Genomic DNA, 19,388 nt, shown 5'->3' on the forward strand with positions numbered 1-19,388 from the left:
AACAGACTGATAACAAAGAGTGAATTGAAGCAGTAATAAAAAAACTCCCAGCACACAAAAGCCCTGGACTGGATGGCTTCACAGGTGAATTTTATAAAACATTTAGGAAAGAACTAACTCCTATCCTTCTCAGACTATTCCATAAAATCAAAGAAAAGGGAAGATTCCCAAACTCTTTCTATGAAGCCAGTATTACCCTAATTCCAAAACCAGGTAAAGACACAACAAAGAAAGAAAATTACAGGCCAATTTCGCGGATGGACATAGATGCTAAAATCCTCGACAAAATATTGGCAAACCAGATCCAGCAACACATTAGAAAGATCATATACCACGATCAAGTGGGATTCATCCCAGGTATGCAAGGATGGTTTAATATTCACAAATCAATAAACGTAATACACCACATAAACAAAATGAAAGACAAAAACCACATGATCATATCCATAGATGCAGAAAAAGCATTTGATAAGGTACAGCACCCATTTATGATAAAAATTCTCAGCAAAATGGGAATAGCGGGAGCATACCTCAACATAATAAAGGCCATATATGAGAAACCTGAAGCCAATATCATATTCAATGGGAAAAAACTGAAAGCATTCCCCATGAGGTCAGGAATAAGACAAGGATGTCCACTCTCTCCACTCCTATTCAACATAGTCTTGGAAGGGTACAGGGAAGCAATAGGGAACAAAGTAGGACAACTGTAATAGAAAAACAAAGAACAATTTTTAATGGGGGAACAAAAATGAAAGCAAAATACATTAATAAATGAGCCAGCAAATGCCCCCCCCCAAAAAAAACCTCACATGTAGGACAGTGAACAAAAGAAAATGTAAAGCATGGAAATGCAATTTTAGTGAATATTAGAAAGACAAGGATTTTCCTTCAATTGTATATTTTTCTCCCTACCCAATCCCTCCAGAATTTGACATTCTGAAGAAGTAAGCAATGACATAAGGTTCTTTGCATAAAACTAATAAGACCAGTTGTTAATAGAGGTTTTGTTGATCAAGACTTTGACTGGAATGTCATGCCTAAAGGAGACATGCCTGGGTTCTGGCTGTTACCAAAAAGCCCTGAGGAACTGGGATTGACTTTTGAAGGTAATAAAAACCCACGAGAATAAAAGCCTGGTACCTTGGTTGGTTGTTCAGTCCATGGCAATCTTTCCAGGGAAGGAACGAAGGTTGCTTTCCTGAAAGATGGCTAGAAGGGACCTTAAAGCACAATTGAAAACCTGAAGGACTTGGAAAAGACAGGTGTTTACAGGCAAGGCTGAATGGCAGGTATGTGGCTCAGCTCCTGTGCCCTGAAGGACAGACTGAAAGTCACCCTGAAATTTCCTCATGTAAGTTCCAGCAAAGCAGATGTAAAGATCATATGTGATCATTTGCTGCTCTTGTTATGTTTATGCAAATGAACAGGATAAATTAAAACTGGACTTAATGCAGTCCCTTTAGTGACAAGGAGGGTAATCTTAAGGAGAAAAATCGTGATTCAAGGAAAACCACAATGCTCAGTGGTAGACTATAAAATAGTGCAGCAAACTGTCTTTAAAGTTTATTTTCATTTAAAGTTTGTTTTAATTTGAAAGTTAAACTAGGTCTGTGACATCATCAAAGATGCTCAATTTACAGACAAGAAGATTGTCAAATGCCTTGTAACTGGATGTCTTTCCAATAAGAAAGTCTTGCAGATATAGACTGGTTTGTGGGTTATGTTGCATAAATTAACATGTGTTTTGTTTTCATAGGGCATAAGCCTATAATCTCATTACCTAAGTGATTGTTCATATTTATAGGCCTCACTTAATGCTGTCTGCATAGCTGCCTCCTGAGACTCAACGGTTTGGCTGAACTAAGTGACTGGGTTGATAAAGAATGGGGTGGTCTGTGGGCTTCACTTTAAAACTGGTTTCTTTTTTTTATCCTAATGGCTTGGACAGAAAGGACCCAGAGGTCTGAGAGGGGGGGAAACCTAAAATATTCCCCTCAGTCCGAACTAAGTATAGTGAGTATAAGGGTTTTGGACAGGTGTGACATGCCTTGCACACCTTCCTCCAAAGAGCCTTTTTTTCCCCCCTAATATGGGACATTGAAAAATTAATCCCTGCCTTTTGTCATTGAGTGTTTATGGATTGAATCATGCCTTTTAACCCTGTTGCCGAATCTGTTGCCCCCAGAATACAACAGGATGCCAGACTGTTAAACCAAGCATGCCGTGGTCTGGGGACAGCCAACTGACCTCCTTTCCATACCCCTACTCTTATTAGGGATTGCTGGACCCAAGGGTAGGTAGGACGACGACCATGTTCAGCTTGAAGCAGCTAGAGAAGCATGAGACCTTCGACCATTGTCCTTTATAAAATTATAAAGGGTCTTACTACCCTGGCTGGTTTGGCTCAGTGGATTGAGCGTCAGCCTGCGAGCTAAGTGTCGCTGGTTCGATCTTCCAGTCAGGGCACATCAGAGAAGGAAAACTCTGATTCCAAAAAACCTCCGCTGCCTTGCGGCATACCTCTTCAGGGGAAAGGCTAAGGGAGTAAACCCTGACAGAAAATCCGGAGCCGGAGTCCCTAAGGCGGTTTGACGTTGTAGTCAACACCGGCAACTCCTGCGGCGCACCTGAAGCCAAGCTGTATTGACTCCGTCTTTCCCTTGGATCCTTCAGCTGCGAAGAGAGGGGGAGTCTGCTGCATGGGCAACAGCAGACCCTCCATATCACCCTGCCCAGGCTCTGTAGCTTCAGCTTCACTGGAGAGGACACTCCAGCGTCATCGCAAGAGTCGATTCAACACGGGAGGAGACAGATACCGTGTCACTCCCGAGTCGGACTGCACAGCCATTCTCGGCGGTGCAGATAGACTCTTAAGAAGCTACACCATCGTCTCTCGAGACGGACGGCTGCCGACGAAAGGGTCTTAAGTCTGAGAGGGGGGGATTGTTATTTTTTATTGTTATAAAAATTAATTAATTATTTAAAAAAGAAGAATATAGGAAATGGTGAAGCCAAAGAACTTGTATGCATGACCCATGGATGTGAACTAAGGGGGGGGTGGGACTGCTGGTGGAGGAGGGGTTACAGGACGGAGGGGAGCAAAGGGGGAAAAAGAAATTGAAACTATTGTAACAACATAATAAAATATATGAAAAAAGTATACAGCTGTCTTCTGTTAAGTCTAACATTAAAGAAATCTGCAAAGATGGCAAAACTCTTCTAAATATTTTTTGTAAATTGTAATTTTTCACAAAAATATTTTATTTATGTTAATATATAATGGCTTTGCTATTTTTATTTTTAAATTAATTAAACATTTAAAAATTTCTCAGTTTTAATTTCTAACATAGGAAGTAAGTATTGGCAGATATAACCTATGCAAATAAAGCATTTGGAGGTCCTCAATACATTTAAAATTTTAGTCCTGAGACCAAAGAGTTTGCAAACCACTGTCTATAAATCAGTTATAGAATACTATTATATACCCAATTGTAGAATGTTTTTGTGTTCAAGAATTGTTTGAAGATGTATGTCAGAAGTGGGAAAGAACCAAGACGACTTAGTACTGCGGTTCTGAGAGTTTAGCTAAGGTAACTACCATATCTTGAAATCATAAAACATCGCTCCCTCGATCACTTTTACTCACAGAAAATCTGAATATGTATCAAGTAGTGAAATCTGTTCTCAGCAAGGCTATGAGAAACATAAATTTTCTTACTGTCTAAGAGGATGAACAGCAAACTACCACAAAGCCTGTTGTCTCAAAAACTAGACAAATGTGACTTTCCAATGAAAACAAACTCATTGTGATTTTCACAACTACTTCCACACAAAAAACACTGTAACCACTTTTGCGAGACCATGCCCTTTTCCCTCCAACAAACATTTGTGCATATATTGTTAAAGGTATCTATTTAAAAGGCAGAAAGAGGGCTTTGCATAATTTACCTTCTTTGAATCAAGCTCTCATTTCTTTTTCATACCTATTCTTTTCCTCCTTTTCTGAACCTGTGACTCCTCCCCAAAAATCTTTTGTCTTTCTTCATTTTTTAAGTACAATAGATAGCATGAAAGACAGAGAACCAAGGACACTTTAATACTGTGAGCCACTTGCAATCATTACACCATATATAAAGTAATTCAAATTTTCAACTCAAGATGGGCTTTAATGGTGTTAGTTCTTCTATTACAATAAGCCGACAGAATTATTAAAACCTGTTATGGTAAGCTGATAGAGAGTTATTAAAACTCTAATACCATTTGACAATAAAAACTCTATATGAGTTAAATCTTCCGTAATCAAAAATATAATAACAGTCCAGCAGTATCCAGGTAAATGAAGATATTTCTAAGAACTAACATACTTTGTTCATCCTTCAGACACTTACCTGGCACCTACCGAAGTGCTCGGTACTGAGAATATGGACAGGGATAGGCATTTCAAACCTTTGAGGCTCACAATCAGCCAAAGCAGATGCCATCTTCATAGATGATTAAAACACAGTTTATTAAATGCCATAAAGGCTGTTGAAAACTGTGCTCTGAGAAGAGTAGAGTGGGGAGTCATGATGGACAAGTGGGGCTTAGCTGTACTGGTGCACTGGTGAGGTAATTTCAGCACAGGGCCCTGTGTGGGCCAGCAAAGTGCTTGGTGTCCCCTTATACGAGTAGTGGCATGATCACACACAGAATAATGTGCTTGTGCACATGTGTGCATGCACGCAGAGGGTGGAATTGAAGCGGAGAGGAGGCTAGAAAGGCACATTGACCATGTGGAGGAACACCATAAATAAACTGGACCCGAGTTGAAAATTATCCAGAGAGTTTAATTTTTTTGAGTACCCAGAGGACTGGACCTCATCAAGCATCTCAGCTATAAGACAGTTTCCATACCAGGACACCAAAGCACTCACCAGAGCAAGGATCCAGTGTCTGATTTAAAAATAATACTCCTTTTCAATGAAGAGAAAGGCTTCTTGTAAAAAAAAATCCATATTAAACTTGAAATGATTTACTATCTAACACAATATTTTTATTACAATATGCCCACAAAGTAACCTATAATCAAATGTAATCTATTAAAAAACCACATTACATTATCAGATCCTAGCTTCTGCAAGTCATTTCTCAAGATACAAAACTAGGTAACTAAGGGAAAGTTAGTTTTAGAAATCAGTATGCTTCTATTTGACAACTACTTTTAGTTGAGATTGGACCACTTTTGGAGATGTAACAAACCTAGTTGTTGGCAATATAGTCACCCAATTTTATTAAAACAGGCTAATCCATATTTTGTGCTTAAGTGACTATGCATGCAAATGTGTGTCTAAACTGTAACCTAAAGTCACATTATTCTTCAGCTTCCATGGAGAATTTTCACAAAACCATTATGCATTTAATTGTATATTTTAAAAGAAAATTCATCCCCTTCATTTTGCAATATGGAATTTCAGTTTATGTGGCAGCAGCCACAGAGTCCCAAGTTTAATGATAGTTGATTAAATAGTGTTCTTTTTTTTCATTGTTTTTAATTTATTGTAAAATTATCAAAACTATGTTGGCATGGACAGCATTTCTCACCCTGACTGTCTTTAAATTTTCAATATTTTTATGTGTTATGTGTGTCATTGGAAACAGAGTTTTTCTCTTGAAAAATAACCAGAGAGAAAGATTATGTTTGCATTTTCTTTGTTCAAGGTGTTTATTGCATTTCAGAGGGTGTACATGCACTGTTTTTTTTGTTTTTTTGTTTTTACTGAAATACAAAGAAAGCCATTTTGAAATTGGTTTTAGGTAATTTTTCCCCATTACAGTGTATGTTATCCCCACAGTAAATTCAGATACAACCACTTTTAAATGGTACCATACATCTATTAAATAATTTCAAAAATAGGCAAAGACCTTTCCAACCCAATATGCTTTTATGAAGAGCTGCCAAGTTGCTAGCAACACTGATCAACAGTGACCTCATTTATGCATCAAAATCTTAAGCCAAGCCATCAGCACAGACAGTATGACAACAAATTAAAAACTAAAGAATACAGTATGTACAGTAAAAGATACAATTTTCTGAATTAGTTTAAATTCTAATCACAATGGTACAACCAAACCTACTTTGAGCTCAGTTGAGGAATGGAAGAACACTAGTCTACAGAACACACAAAGAAATACTAAATTAACAGATGTACATAAAATCCACAACAAAATAAAAATATTTGCAGTAATCTTTAAATTACAGATATACCTTGGGGTGCCTCCATATCACTTGAATAGCACATCTCTAGTTACATTTGCACAAACATGATAGAAATGGACCCTTTATTTTCAGTGCATTTAATCAAGAATGAATAAATAGGCCAATTTAGATGCAAAACCTGTCAAGTATAATTAAAATATATTTTTAAATATAGCAGTGATTAAATAGGGAATTGTCATATCGTTTTTTTTTTCATTCTTGATAAGGTAGCTTCAAGGAGAAATATTTATCATGGATGTTAACCTTTATATTTTTTAAAATAAAATTTGTTAACATATACAGTGTCACAAAAATAAACATTTCTCACAACAGTTGAAGTTCCTGTGATTGGAAAAATGTACTCCACACTGAAAAAAGTTTTGTATATTTAAGTGTTTTCCTTACTATTTGATATTATCACACTATGTTTGTACCAGAGATATAGAAGAGAAGAGAATTTATGGAGAGAGTTTAGGTTTGTCCAAAAGTTATATGTACATTGAAACCTTCAAAAACACAGACATATCTTTCCAAATGGCTCACCACACAACAGGTGCATCATCCGTCCATGGGCAAGGTCCAGAAAAGCACTAAGGGTGTCAGAAACAGCCATTCATTGTTTACATCATACAACACACAAATAACCCAAGTACACTACAATTTTGAGAGTAGGGATAACAGCTAAGGTAGTACACATTCCTAATGTTCACTTTCACAGCTGTGCTACACATTTCAGAAGAGAAGTTATGAGTAAGCATTGGGTTTGGTACTGGTGGCTCACTTTGTAACTCTGAGCATCAGTCATATTTGAAGTCGCCAAACTCATTATTTTTTTTTCCTAGTCAGTCACAAAAATTGCAGCTGTAAAGATAAAAAGCACTTGAATTAAAAAGCAATATTATATATACTCAAACATTTAACCTCCCTTGCAATTTTACTTCACGGGTTGTATGAAAAATCTTCACACAAAAGATTTCTATATTACCAAATTCACATTTATATCCTTTTTGCCATTTTTTTAAAACAAGCTTAAAATTTCAGCCAGAAAAAAAATTTAAAAACCTTTCAATGTATAGTTTTGTTTTAGAAAAAAATTGTATCAGCAAAATTTTGGAATTTGGATACTTAAAAATCTTAGTATTAAGACATTTAGTTTTAATTAAGAACAGCTAACCTTTATAATAGAGCAGTGAAAAAAAAAATGGCAGTGACTTCCACCATTGTTTTTATTATTATTAATAATTTTTAGTTACAGTGTTCAGTGTGTCACTGAACAGTTGAACAAGTGACAGAATAGAAGTGAAAGAAGATATTCCTGGTGACTCAAAGCCTTCATTTACTCGCCCTCCCACTTATCTCCTTAGCTAAACCAAACTTCACCAGTTAGTTATCTTTGCCAAGAAACCTTTCCTGGTGTTGTAAGGCTTGGCCCCGTGGGTGACTCTTTTTTACAGAATATTCAGTGTGTGCCTCTGTCTTGACTATGAATCTCTGAGGGTAGGGACTGTCTCAAGGATCTCTGTTTGGGGTATTTATCAGCATTCTTGACATATGAGAAGAGCAATATTTACTGAATAAGAGGCAGATAAAAGGCTGCTCTGTGTGATGCCCTTGGTCACTCATGAAATAATTGCTAAAATAAGTGCTCACTGTCTCACTTCGTATGCCTACCTCAGTCCAGTCCAACCCAAAGTAGAATATAAAAGGCACAAGAGAAGCTCGAGACCTTCGTCCATTGTCCTTTATAAGATTGTAAAGGGTCTCAAGTCTGAGAGGGAGGGATTGTTTTTTTAATTGTTAAAATATTTAACTAATTAATTAATTATTTTAAAAAAACGAAGAAGAATATATGAAAGGGTGAGCCATGGTCATGGACTTGGGGAGGGGATTGTCGGGGAAGGGGGGTGCTGGGCGGAGGGGAGCAAAGGGGAAAAAATTGGAACTATTGTAACAATATAATCAATAAAATATACTTAAAAAAAATAAAAGGCACAAGAGAAATTACTTGGCTTAGATGTCAAAGTTTTAAAGTGACTGCTTATTAACCTTTTATAAGAAAAATATGATAAAGCAGAAATTCAAAAAATCTTAGTAGGCATTATAGAAAGTTTAAAAATATACAGGTATAGAGGTATAATAAAAATAACACTGGACAGTAATCTAAAACTTCAACATTTTGCTCTTCCAGTGTGAACTTGGGCTAATCCCTTGATGCCAAGGATCAGTTTCTTTAGCTGGAAATGGAGACTAAAGCATCTGGCTAGTTTGTGTCATGGAGTTTGATCTCCTACAGAGAAGATTAAAGAATTAGTGACTGAAGTGAATAGGAAAAACACTGTGTAAATGAAAGGCAGCATTTTATTACTGTTCATCCACATTCAGCAAATATTTGTTGAGAACCTACCCACTGTGTGAGGTGCTGGGGTTAATAGTAAACTTTTTCTTTCATCAGTTACCTTTTATAAATTTACTATTAATCATTTCATAAATTATATTAGAATTTAAAACTAGAATGTTAACATTTAAAGTTCTGCTTGAATATAGAAAAGCAAAGGGTACTAATCTAAGTTTTATTTGATGAGGCAAGAAAGCTAAACAAAACAAAAATATGACATATATCCAAATAAATTCTTAGGTGATTTCCAAATGCAATATTATAAATGTTACCTTTCTATAAATTCCAGTCACAATTTACCAAGTAGCTTGAACAACTTTTTGCTTTATCAATATAATATCTATGTTTTCCAGTCTAAAGAAAATTTGGAGATTTGTCTGCCTATTGGTTTTATAAACTGAATATGATTTTAAAAAATAATTGATAATTAATAGATTTTAATATTATTTTAAAATATAAACATTCAAATTATTACTATTATTATATACATGTATTAAAAACACAGACATATAAATATCATACCTGAAACAGCTAAGCATTGTATAGGTAATTATTACAAGCCCACAGGAAAAGCTCAATATTAGATACCTTAAATTGTTTACAAGAAATCCTTGATGTTAAGATCCGCTAATGGGTCCTTTGCTGGAGGTTTCTTGGGACTCTGAGTGGCAGGTGTAGGGCTTGGAGAAAGCTAATGGGGAAAAGCCAGCCCAAGAGAGCAGAAATAGAAAGCAAACAAGAGAGATAGATAAGCATTAGGCAGAGCACATACCATAGAAAACAAACATGCAGAAGATTAGATGGCTAAGGGTTTACAAAATCTACTTTGTTCTACTTAGTCACAGTGTTGTGTTTAATTTTGGACTTGTAAAATACACTTCAATTGATATTTGGCTTTCTTGAAATTCTCTTGCATCAGATGTAGCCAAAGGAAAGCTTGAGGACTCTGGTAGAACAATATGGATATAAGTTAAGAGGAGATGTGAAAAACTAGTTACATAAAGATATGAATATATAGTAAAAACAAAACAATCAATTTCTCTATACAAAAGCATTTTGACTTTGGTTAATAGTACCACTAAACTAATAAAGGAATTACATGACTACTTTTATAGTGAGAGTGAGTTTTAAGGAAAAATTAAAAAGTAACAGCTTGTAGAAAACTACATAAGAAATTATTATACTTAACATTATTAGCTAAATATACTAGGATTTCATATAAAGTATTCTAAGTGAAAGCCAGTCAAGCTTGGGGTACTCTTTGTTTCAGATGAGCAAGTAGTTTACTAGTTATGAATGTCACTAAATTCCAATATTGCCTGTCCAGCTTGCAGAAAAGCCTCATTACTAAATACTACAGGAAGTAATCATACTGAGCTTGCAGCAAAAACAGCAAAGAATTAATTTACCACATTTCTGTTTAACTGATACCTAAATTTTAATTATGTTATAGAAATAAGTTCTGGGAGCAGGCTTTTCCAAAAATGTTAGGATACAAGACCTTGAAAAAGGTCATGTAATCTATGTAGAATAATAATTGACATGTATCTTTGAGCCTGATTAATCTCCTATGCTTATAATATGGAAATCTCAGAAATCTGGAACTGTGGAGCAGGGATATATGTGTTTATTGGTTCAGTAAACAGAGATCCAGAAGTAAGGATTTTCAGATTTGTTACTACATCCAGAAACTATTGACTGACTACAGAACCTATCAGTCAAATTTCCATTTAAAAAACTTGATTCATACTTCATAGAAAGATCAGAAAAAAGTAAGTATAAGGATTGAAGTTTTCTGGAAAGTAAGAAACTCAAGGACTGATCCATAATTAATAATTAGGTGAGATGATAACAACATCGTGATACCAACCAACTGAGGAATAACAGAATTGCCCAGGTATCGCAGCCATGATGAAAAGTTGTTTTGTTTTCTGAAGCTACACAGTCATGTTTATTTTATTATCTAGTATAATAAGCTATGCTTTATCTCTGATATGAAATATACAACCTAGAAATTGGCATACCATTCCCTAACCTACTATAGTTTAATTGGATTAAATGATTAAAACACTGTTTTCATCATATCTATTCTTCAAGTTTATTCTTTGACTTAAGTAAATAAACTGATACTATGTAACACTGGTATTATGCCAGAAAACAACTACCTTAAATAATAAAGTTGTATTAATTTACTTTTAAAGTTTTCAGCACGCCAAATAGAGTAAGATTTAAAAAATCTTAGTAACCTTCCAAGTTCATAAAAATAGAAACAGCTTTCCTTTTTTCAAAAAGTGGTAAACAGTTGTGGATATTCAACCATTAAGGTAACACTTTAGGAAATGAGATCCTTCTCATAATTTACATATATCTAGACTAAATTTCACTCCACTATCACCCCCAAAACCTTCCTTAGTCTCCTCAAAAACAACCCTAGGAAGGGTTCATTAGTCTCAAAGAAGACTAAAAGATTTCTCACGAAGACAATGCTTTGGCTATGGCATGGAAGACCAGGGTTTCTCACATTTAAGTTTATCTCTTTGAACACCTACTCTTCTCTTTCCTGGTCACTGTGGCTTTTTTAGGGATTAAATTTAAAAAGTTGAAAGCAAATTTTGGGAACAGATAGCAAATGGATTTAGAAATGCTTCGAGGAAGCAAAGAGGATTACTGTACACTCAGAAAGTTCACAGTAGGAATTCTATGAATAAGACGATATAAATACTCAACTGGTAAATTAAAAATATAGAAGTAGAACCATTTATTGATATTGTTAAAATGTATTTGAGTTATTTGTTTTGGTTTGCTCAGCAAGGTGCTAGGAATATTATAACATCGGGGGTCTGTGTCTATCCAAGTTGGTTTCTCATGGTGAAAACCTCTTTGCTTCTACATACTATACCTTCACTAGACAACTTATAAGTGGAATCATGACTATTACTATTAGCAATAAAAACAGTTCTATGAAGTGCATATATTTTAGCACCTTTGTTAATGAAGGTAGCTCAATCTTTAGTAAGAAATTTGGCCTCACCTAAAGAGAGGCTTGCCCTTAGTCCTGGATCATGGTAGACAAGCTCTGAAATCTTGGAGTTTCCTCACGTGAGAGGAGTGTCTTTATTAAGGTTGGATTCTTGAAAGCACACCTGATCACTTATGCTAACAAGGTAACTCAGAGTGGGGGCTAGCCATGACAGAAAAACCAACCATGTGATTTGAGAGTTGGATCTTTGGGCCACATATTACTCTGAAGTTTAGGGAGGGGGAAGGGCAGGTATATTAAATTCAACCACATTGGCAATTACTCAATCAATCATTCCTATATAATGAAACCTCAACAAAAACTGCACACTGAGGCTCAGGTGAGCCACCTAGGTTGGCAATATTCATGTATATTGTCACATGCTGATGCCAGGTGGGTAACACACCCCTGAGGACAAAGAAGCTTCATGCTTAGAATCCTCCCAGAATTCACCTGATGTATCTCTTCTTTTGGCTGGATCTAATTTGTATCCTTTCACTATAATGAAACTATTATTCTAAATTTAGTGCTTTCCCATGTTATTTGAGTCATGCTAGGAAAATGTCTAATTTGAGGGTGGTCCTGGGAACCCTCAAATTTGTAGGCAGCTGATCTGAAGTGAAGGTGGCCCATGGGACTCTCAAACCTGTGGCTGGCGTCTGAAGTGAGGGTGGTTTTATGGGGATTGCTCCCTTAGACCAGCAGTTCGGCAAACTCATTGAAGTTAGTGTTACAAGTCTTGAGCAAACTTGTCAGTCTGGAGGACTGTGTTCTTAACCTTGAGTCTGGCTAACTCTGGGAACACGTAATAAAACTATGGATCAGAAGGACTCATTTTTCTGGAATACACGCAGAGACATTTTAAATGCCTGGTTTTTTCTCAAGAACCATTCTGAATTAAGTCAGAGAGGGATGGAGGGACTTCATGCAGTTATTTCTATCATTTTCCTCTAAACCTTACTTTATTATTTCTGAAGCAACAGCTATGAGGCTTATATGAGGTAAAAACATTTTTCAACAGTTTTCCACATGACAGTTTTTTACCTATAAATTAATGTCATTATTTTGTGGACATTTAAACTGACCTGTGTGCCAGGTCCAGCTGCGGCTCCAAAGGGTGGCCTCATCATGGGCTGTGCAAACATGACTGGCTGCTGAGGCATCATGGGCATGCCCGTCCCAGCCGGAGGCTGAAAAGGAAGAGTGGTTCACAGCATCAGGGGAATCCGCTATGGCAATGCCCTGACATTTATGCCTTTAACATGCTTCTGAAAAATTTTGAGGACTCCAGGTATATGAGAAAGTATAATTTGTAATTTTGAATGATGGGTGCTGTGAAGCTGGCAGGTGGCAGAGAGTCACTGAGGTGCAGCAGAAGCCTGCCCGGCCACATAGCATCTTCGTCTCAGCCAGGCTTTGTTGTTGTTTGTCTTCTGTAAGCATAATTCTTGAAGAAATAAAAACTTATTTTTTTATGGAATGTGCTAGTGATAAAAAAGTGATAAGTGAAAAGTTCTAGTATAATGATTGAGAGTTGATTTTGATTGAACTAAGCATATATTTCATAAAATTACTCCAAAAATAACATAACAATACACTATAGAAATTATTATTATATGGATATGTTTTTATTAATTTTAGAGAGAGAGGAGGGATGGAGAGAGAGAGAGAGAGCACCTGACTTGGGATTGAACAAGCAACCTAGGTAGGTACCCTGACCAGGGATCAAATCCACAGCCTTTCAATGTATAGGATGATGCTCCAATCAGCTGAACCACCCTCCAGGGCCTATCCAAACTATTTTGATAGAAGTAATTTTAAGTCTTTATAAGTGACTTGATCTCATCATAGATAGACTACTAATATCTAAAGCAGATGACTTAACTTTTTACGTTTTACTTTACTGCAGTTGGGAAGAACTACATTCTATATCAATATTTTTTAATCTGGGATTTGGCAAAAGCCTTAGAAAGGTCAGTTACAATTTTTAGCACAGGTTGCCACTCACCATTCCAAATCCTGCTCCTGGTTGTCCGACAGATGGAGCCCCAGCAACAGGAGGAACCGAACTGGTTGGAGGTACAGTTCCTTGCTACCATAAAAACCACAAAACAACATACACACACAATAATAACAAAGGGAAAGAACCAACATAATCTGATTTTAAATGACAGAATATACTTTTAATATGCATTCCCCTTAGGTATATGTAGATATGTGAAGAATTTTCAAATTTCAGTTTTAAATTTAAAAAACGGCTCTAGCACCATGACAATTATAGGAACATAGTTACTAAATTGAGGTTCACTGTTATAGTGCTATTTGAACTCGTTGGCTACCTGATTACTTACAGCATTAGGTTTTCTCTCTACCTCATTATGTATCTCTCCTCCACTCTCACTATAGATGAGTCAAATTTTTCAAGCTTGTCTTTTCCCATCATTATATCCTCTGATGGTTATTGGGTTAAACATATGGGGATCATATTTACATTTACATTTTCAATGTCTAATTTCCATTTTCTCCCCCGATTTAAAATTATTCTTTTTTTGTTCTACTTTCTCCTCTCTGACTTTTGACTGTTGTACATTTGCACAATGGTCAAAACTCTCAGTTTTAGGCAGCACTTAAAAGACTGCACACACATATCCCATTTCAGGTACAGGTCTAATAGTTTTCAGCCATAGACCCAAACCCCTAATATTTCCCTTCTGTTTAAAATTAATCATACGGCAAATGCATTAAAATTAAATTAATCATTAGAGCAAAATGCTAATTTAAAAAAATATTACAGTGATGTCAGCAAAGATGGTGAAGAAAGTTTAAAAGCCAGCACTTCCATAAAAATGATGGCAAAACAGGCAAAAACTCATACTCAACTGTTTTGGAACTCTGGGAATGAAATAATGTAGAAAATACTTATTCAAGAATATCAGCTGAATCTTGATAATAGTGAATTTTGAGACACTTTAATTTATCCTAGTTCCATCCACTGCTTTCTAGTTCAGTTGTAGTCTTGAAGTAGACTAATAGTACCAGAGGGAGCAGAATATATTTAATTATTCATTTTGTCTTATCTGGATAGCTACCTAGAGAGATTGGCTCAAAATCTTTTTTTCTCACCAAACTGGGAATGCACCTAGTGCTAAAGCTCTTACTTGAAGCCATTTGTGGAAAATATTTACATGCAAATGTTATAGTTGTTTCTCTTTGAGGCAGTGGATAGCAGCAAATAGTAGGCTAAACAGAAAGTTTGGGAGGAAAGGCCGGAGAATGAAATGCTTTGAGGAATTGGGGTTTGAAAGGGTCAGACATATTCCTGGGAATTTAGAAGGCTGTGCATATGCCCAGGACTGTGCACATGCTCATGAGAGACTTGAGAAGGCCTTTGGCTGACCTTGAGGCTTTGAGCAAGCAGTAAGTGATCTCTAAGACAGAGTTGCAAACTGCCTGGTTGAGTTTGAAGACATGCTTCAACACATATTCAGAGATCCTCTACAAAAGCTGACAGATATTTTACATTCCAGAAGTTCAAGTAATATCAACCTAATGATTAGCCAACCACTTAAAGAAATAAAGACTTCAATGGTCACACTTGACAAAGAACACAGACTACAGCATTAGTTTGAAATGGTCACTGAACAAAAAGAAACAACTAGAAAAGTAGCAAAAACAAACCTTGGTGGAAGAGGTAGAATCTGATTTTATGTTTCCACACTATAACACTCAAAATGTCCAAGTTTCAACAAAATAATTATGAGCCATACAAACAGCCCATGTGCAGGAGAAAGATCTCAAATCAATAACATATTTATACCTTAAGGAACTAGAAAAAAGAACAAACTAAACCCAAAGTAAGCAAATGAAGTAAATAATAAATATTAGATTGGGGGTTAATGAAATATAGAATAGAAAAACAAAAGAGAATACAGAAGAAACCAAAAGTTGGTTCTTTGAAAAGATCAATAAAATAGACAAATTTTCAGTAGATAAACCAAGAGAAAAAGAGAGAAATTTAATCATCAAAATCAGGAATGAAGGTGGGGACATTACTACCAACCTTACAGAAATAAAAATTAGAAGAAAATATTATGAGAAATTATATGCTAAAACATTAGATAATCTACATGAAAGGATCCAATTTCTAGAAAGATACAAACTACAAAAATTGACTCAAAAAGAAGTAGAAAATCTAAATAGATGTATAACAAGTAAAGAAACTGACTCAGTAAAGAAAAACTTCCATCGCAGAAAGGTCCAGGACCAGATATCTTCACTGGTGAATTCTATTAAATGTATAAAAGAGAAATGAATACTTCCTAATTATCCTTTGATGTCAGTATTACTCTGATGCCTAAGCCAGATAAAGACATCACACAAAAAAGAAAACTATAGATAAATATCCTTTATTAACATTGAAGCAAATATTCTCAACAAAATACTCAGCATACTGAATCCAGCAACATATTAAAAGAATTATATGAATCCAAGATGGTGGAGAAATAAGTGGAAGCTACATTAACTTCATTCCAGGACCAGTCTGGAATTACAACTAGATTATAGAAAACTTATTCTGAATAACCCACTGAACACTAGCTGAAGAAGCCTTATAAGCATGAACAGGCAGAAGAAACCACCTTATCACAAGACTGGTACAGAGTGTGAAGGAGGTGCGAGAGGGCTGGTTGGGCTCCCATGGGTGACAGCTGATGTCTGAAAAGATATTTCAGTGGCCTGGGGGTTCCTCCTGAGAAGTGTGGAGTCTAAACCCCAAGCTGGGCTCCCCAGCCTGAAGCACCAGAGCTGGGATAGGAACCCAAATAACATATGGCTATGCAAAGCAGCAAGATTTCTGCCTGCCAGGGAGAGATGGCTAGAGACTCAGAGCCTCTAAAGGGGCCAATGCAAAAAAATTCCTTTTGCAGCCATTTATCCCGAGCTTAGGGAGGATGAGTGAAGAATAAAGTAAAAACGCTTGAGGAGAGTCTCAGGCTGGTGGCTCTGGGGAGAAAGCTGAAGAACAGCTGCTATGATCCCTGTGCTTAGTCATTCCTCATACTGCAGGAACCACCTTTCTCTGTCAGAGTAATCCTCTCCAGGTGCATCAGCCCAAGGAGAAGCAAGAGCCCCACCGCCCCCACAGGAATTATTCTGCACACCCCGTGGCACTTAAACCCTGCTGCTGAGGAGTACAGCTGGAATATTTTCACTCTTTAACCCTCAGAAAGCCTGCAGGAGGAGGCAGATCACTGCAAGCTCTGAGGCTTCAGCTGACCTGCTCCAGGGCCTGGTGCTGATAAAAGCTGGCCTTGGTGTGCAGCCTGGTACTTTCTGCACACACTCAGGCCCAGCAGAGGGAGCCACATGTAGTGGATCACTGATAGCTCCAAACAGGTTGTCCAGGGCCAGTCACAGGCAGGGTTTGACTTGGTGTGCACCAGAATCTTGCAGATATACCTAATACATAGAAATAAATACAAAAGCAACCAAAATGGGAAGATAATGATCAGACCCCATATAAAAGAACAAGAGTATTCTCCAGAAGAACTAGATGAAATGGAGGCAAGCAATTTATCAGAAAGAGAGTTTAGAGTAATTTTTCTGAGGATACTCAACAGCATGAGAAAAAGACACAGAAGCCATAAAAAAAGGACCAGTCAGAAATAAAAAAAATACAATATCTGAAATAAACAATACATTGGCAGGAATACATAGTAGGTTAGATGAAGCAGAGGATAGAATCAGTGATTTGGAAAACAAGGCAGAAAAGAACACCCAGGCAGAGCAGCGAAGAGAAAAAGGAATTTTAAAAAGTGAGGAGACTTAAACATTTTGGACAACATGAAGCATAACAACATCCACATCAGAGGATACCAGAAGGAGAAGAGAGTGAGCATGGATTGAGAACCTATTTGAATAAATAATGACTGAAAACTTCCATAACCTGGTGAAGAAAGAAGACACACAAGTCCAGGAAGCACAGAGAGTTCCAAACAAGATGCACCCAAAGAACCCACAACAAGACATATCATACGTAAAACAGCAAAGCTTAAAGACAATGAGAGAATCCTAAAAGCCACAAAGAAAAGCAGGTAGTTACATATAAGGGAGCACCAATTAGACTGGCATCTGATTTCTCTACAGAAACATTTCAAGCCAGAGGAGAGTTGCATGAAATATTCAAGGTGATGAAAAGCAAGGACTTGCAACTAAGGCTAGTTAACCAAGCAAGGGTATCAGTTAAAATTGAAGGACAAATAAGGAGCTTCCTAGACAAGAAAAAGCCAAGGGAGTTTGTTAACACCAAACCAGTACTGCAACAAATGTTAAAGGCCTTGATTTAGGAAAAAGAAGAAGAAAAAGAGATAGAAAAAGAACAGAGGAAAATAGTCTAACAATAAAATGGCACTACATATGTATCTATCAATAATCACTTTAAATGTAGATGGTTTAAATTCTCCAACCAAAAGATATAGGACAGCTGAATGGCTAAGAAAACAAGACCCATTTATATGCTGCCTCCAAGACACCTATCTCAATTGAAAGATACATACAGACTAAAAGAAAAGGAATGAGAAAAAAATATTTCATGCAAATGGAAAGAAAAAAAAGCTGGGGCAGCAGTACTTATATGTGACAAAATAGACTTTAAAATTAAGGCTATAGTAAAAGACAAAGGACACAATGCAGAATAATAAAGGGAACAGTACAACATGAGGTTATACCCAAGAAAACACTTATGCACCCAACATAGGAGCATCTAAACATGCGAAGCACATCTTGACGGATGTAAAGGTAGAGATTGACAGGAATATAGTCATAGTCAGGGATTTTAACATCCCCTTGACTTCAATGGCTATATCTTCCAGATAGAAAATCAACAAGGAGATACTAGATCAAGTGGATTTAATTGATATCTTCAGAGCATTTCACCACAAAGCAGTAGAATACATATTTCAAGTGCACATGGAATGCTTTCTAGGATAGACCACATGTTAGGACAAAAAACAAGTCTCAATAAATTTAAGAAGATTGAAATCATATCTTCTGACCACAAAGTGATAAAACTAGAAGTAAATCACGAGAACACTGAAAAGTACACAAAGACATGGAAGCTAAATAACATGTTACTAAACAATAAGTAGGTCAACTACAAGGTCAATGAAGAAATCAAAAGATACATTGAAACAAATGAAAATGAGGACAGAGCAATCCAAAATCTGTGAGTCACTGGGAAAGCACTCCTAACAGGGATATTCATAGTATTACAGGCTTATCTCAAAACAAAACAAAAAAACAAAAAACAAACAAACTGAAAAAAAGAAAAAGTTCAAATAAACAATCTAACTTTATACCTAAAGAAGCTTGAAAAAGAACAACAAACAATACCCAAAATGAGTAGGAGGAAGTAAGTAATAAGGACCACAGCAATAATAAATGAAAAAGAGTCTAAAAAACAATACAAAAGATCAATGAATCCAAAAGCTGGTTCTTTGAAAGGATAAATAAGGTTGACAAACCTTTAACCAGACCCATCAAAAAAAAAAAAAAAAGAGAAATGACCCAAATAAATAAAATCAGAAATGTAGGAGGAGATGTAACTACTGATATCACAGAAATATAAAGGATTGTAAGAAAATTTGAACAACTATATTCCAACAAACTGGACAACCTGGACAAAAATGGATGAATTCTTAGAAACATACAATCTTCCAAAACTAAATCAGGAAGAATCA

The 19,388-nt window shown here is 36.2% G+C and overlaps 1 protein-coding gene across 1 annotated transcript in view; it reads right to left on the bottom strand.

Annotated features, from left to right (window-relative positions):
* Positions 1-6,448: 6,448 nt before the first annotated feature.
* SNAP91 (synaptosome associated protein 91) overlaps positions 6,449-19,388 on the bottom strand; it is a 136,522-nt gene continuing 123,582 nt past the window's right edge. Inside the window, exons 27-30 of the mRNA XM_090279625.1 lie at positions 13,661-13,744; positions 12,738-12,842; positions 9,222-9,324; positions 6,449-7,099 (exon numbers count right to left, since the gene is read on the bottom strand). Coding sequence (XP_090135751.1) covers positions 9,232-9,324; positions 12,738-12,842; positions 13,661-13,744 — 282 coding nt within the window. The 3' untranslated portion in view covers positions 6,449-7,099; positions 9,222-9,231. The remainder of the gene's footprint in view (positions 7,100-9,221; positions 9,325-12,737; positions 12,843-13,660; positions 13,745-19,388) is intronic.

Source organism: Furipterus horrens, unplaced genomic scaffold (assembly GCF_987537825.1).
Source record: "Furipterus horrens unplaced genomic scaffold, mFurHor1.1.pri manual_scaffold_6, whole genome shotgun sequence".
In the NCBI taxonomy this organism is placed as follows: domain Eukaryota; kingdom Metazoa; phylum Chordata; class Mammalia; order Chiroptera; family Furipteridae; genus Furipterus; species Furipterus horrens.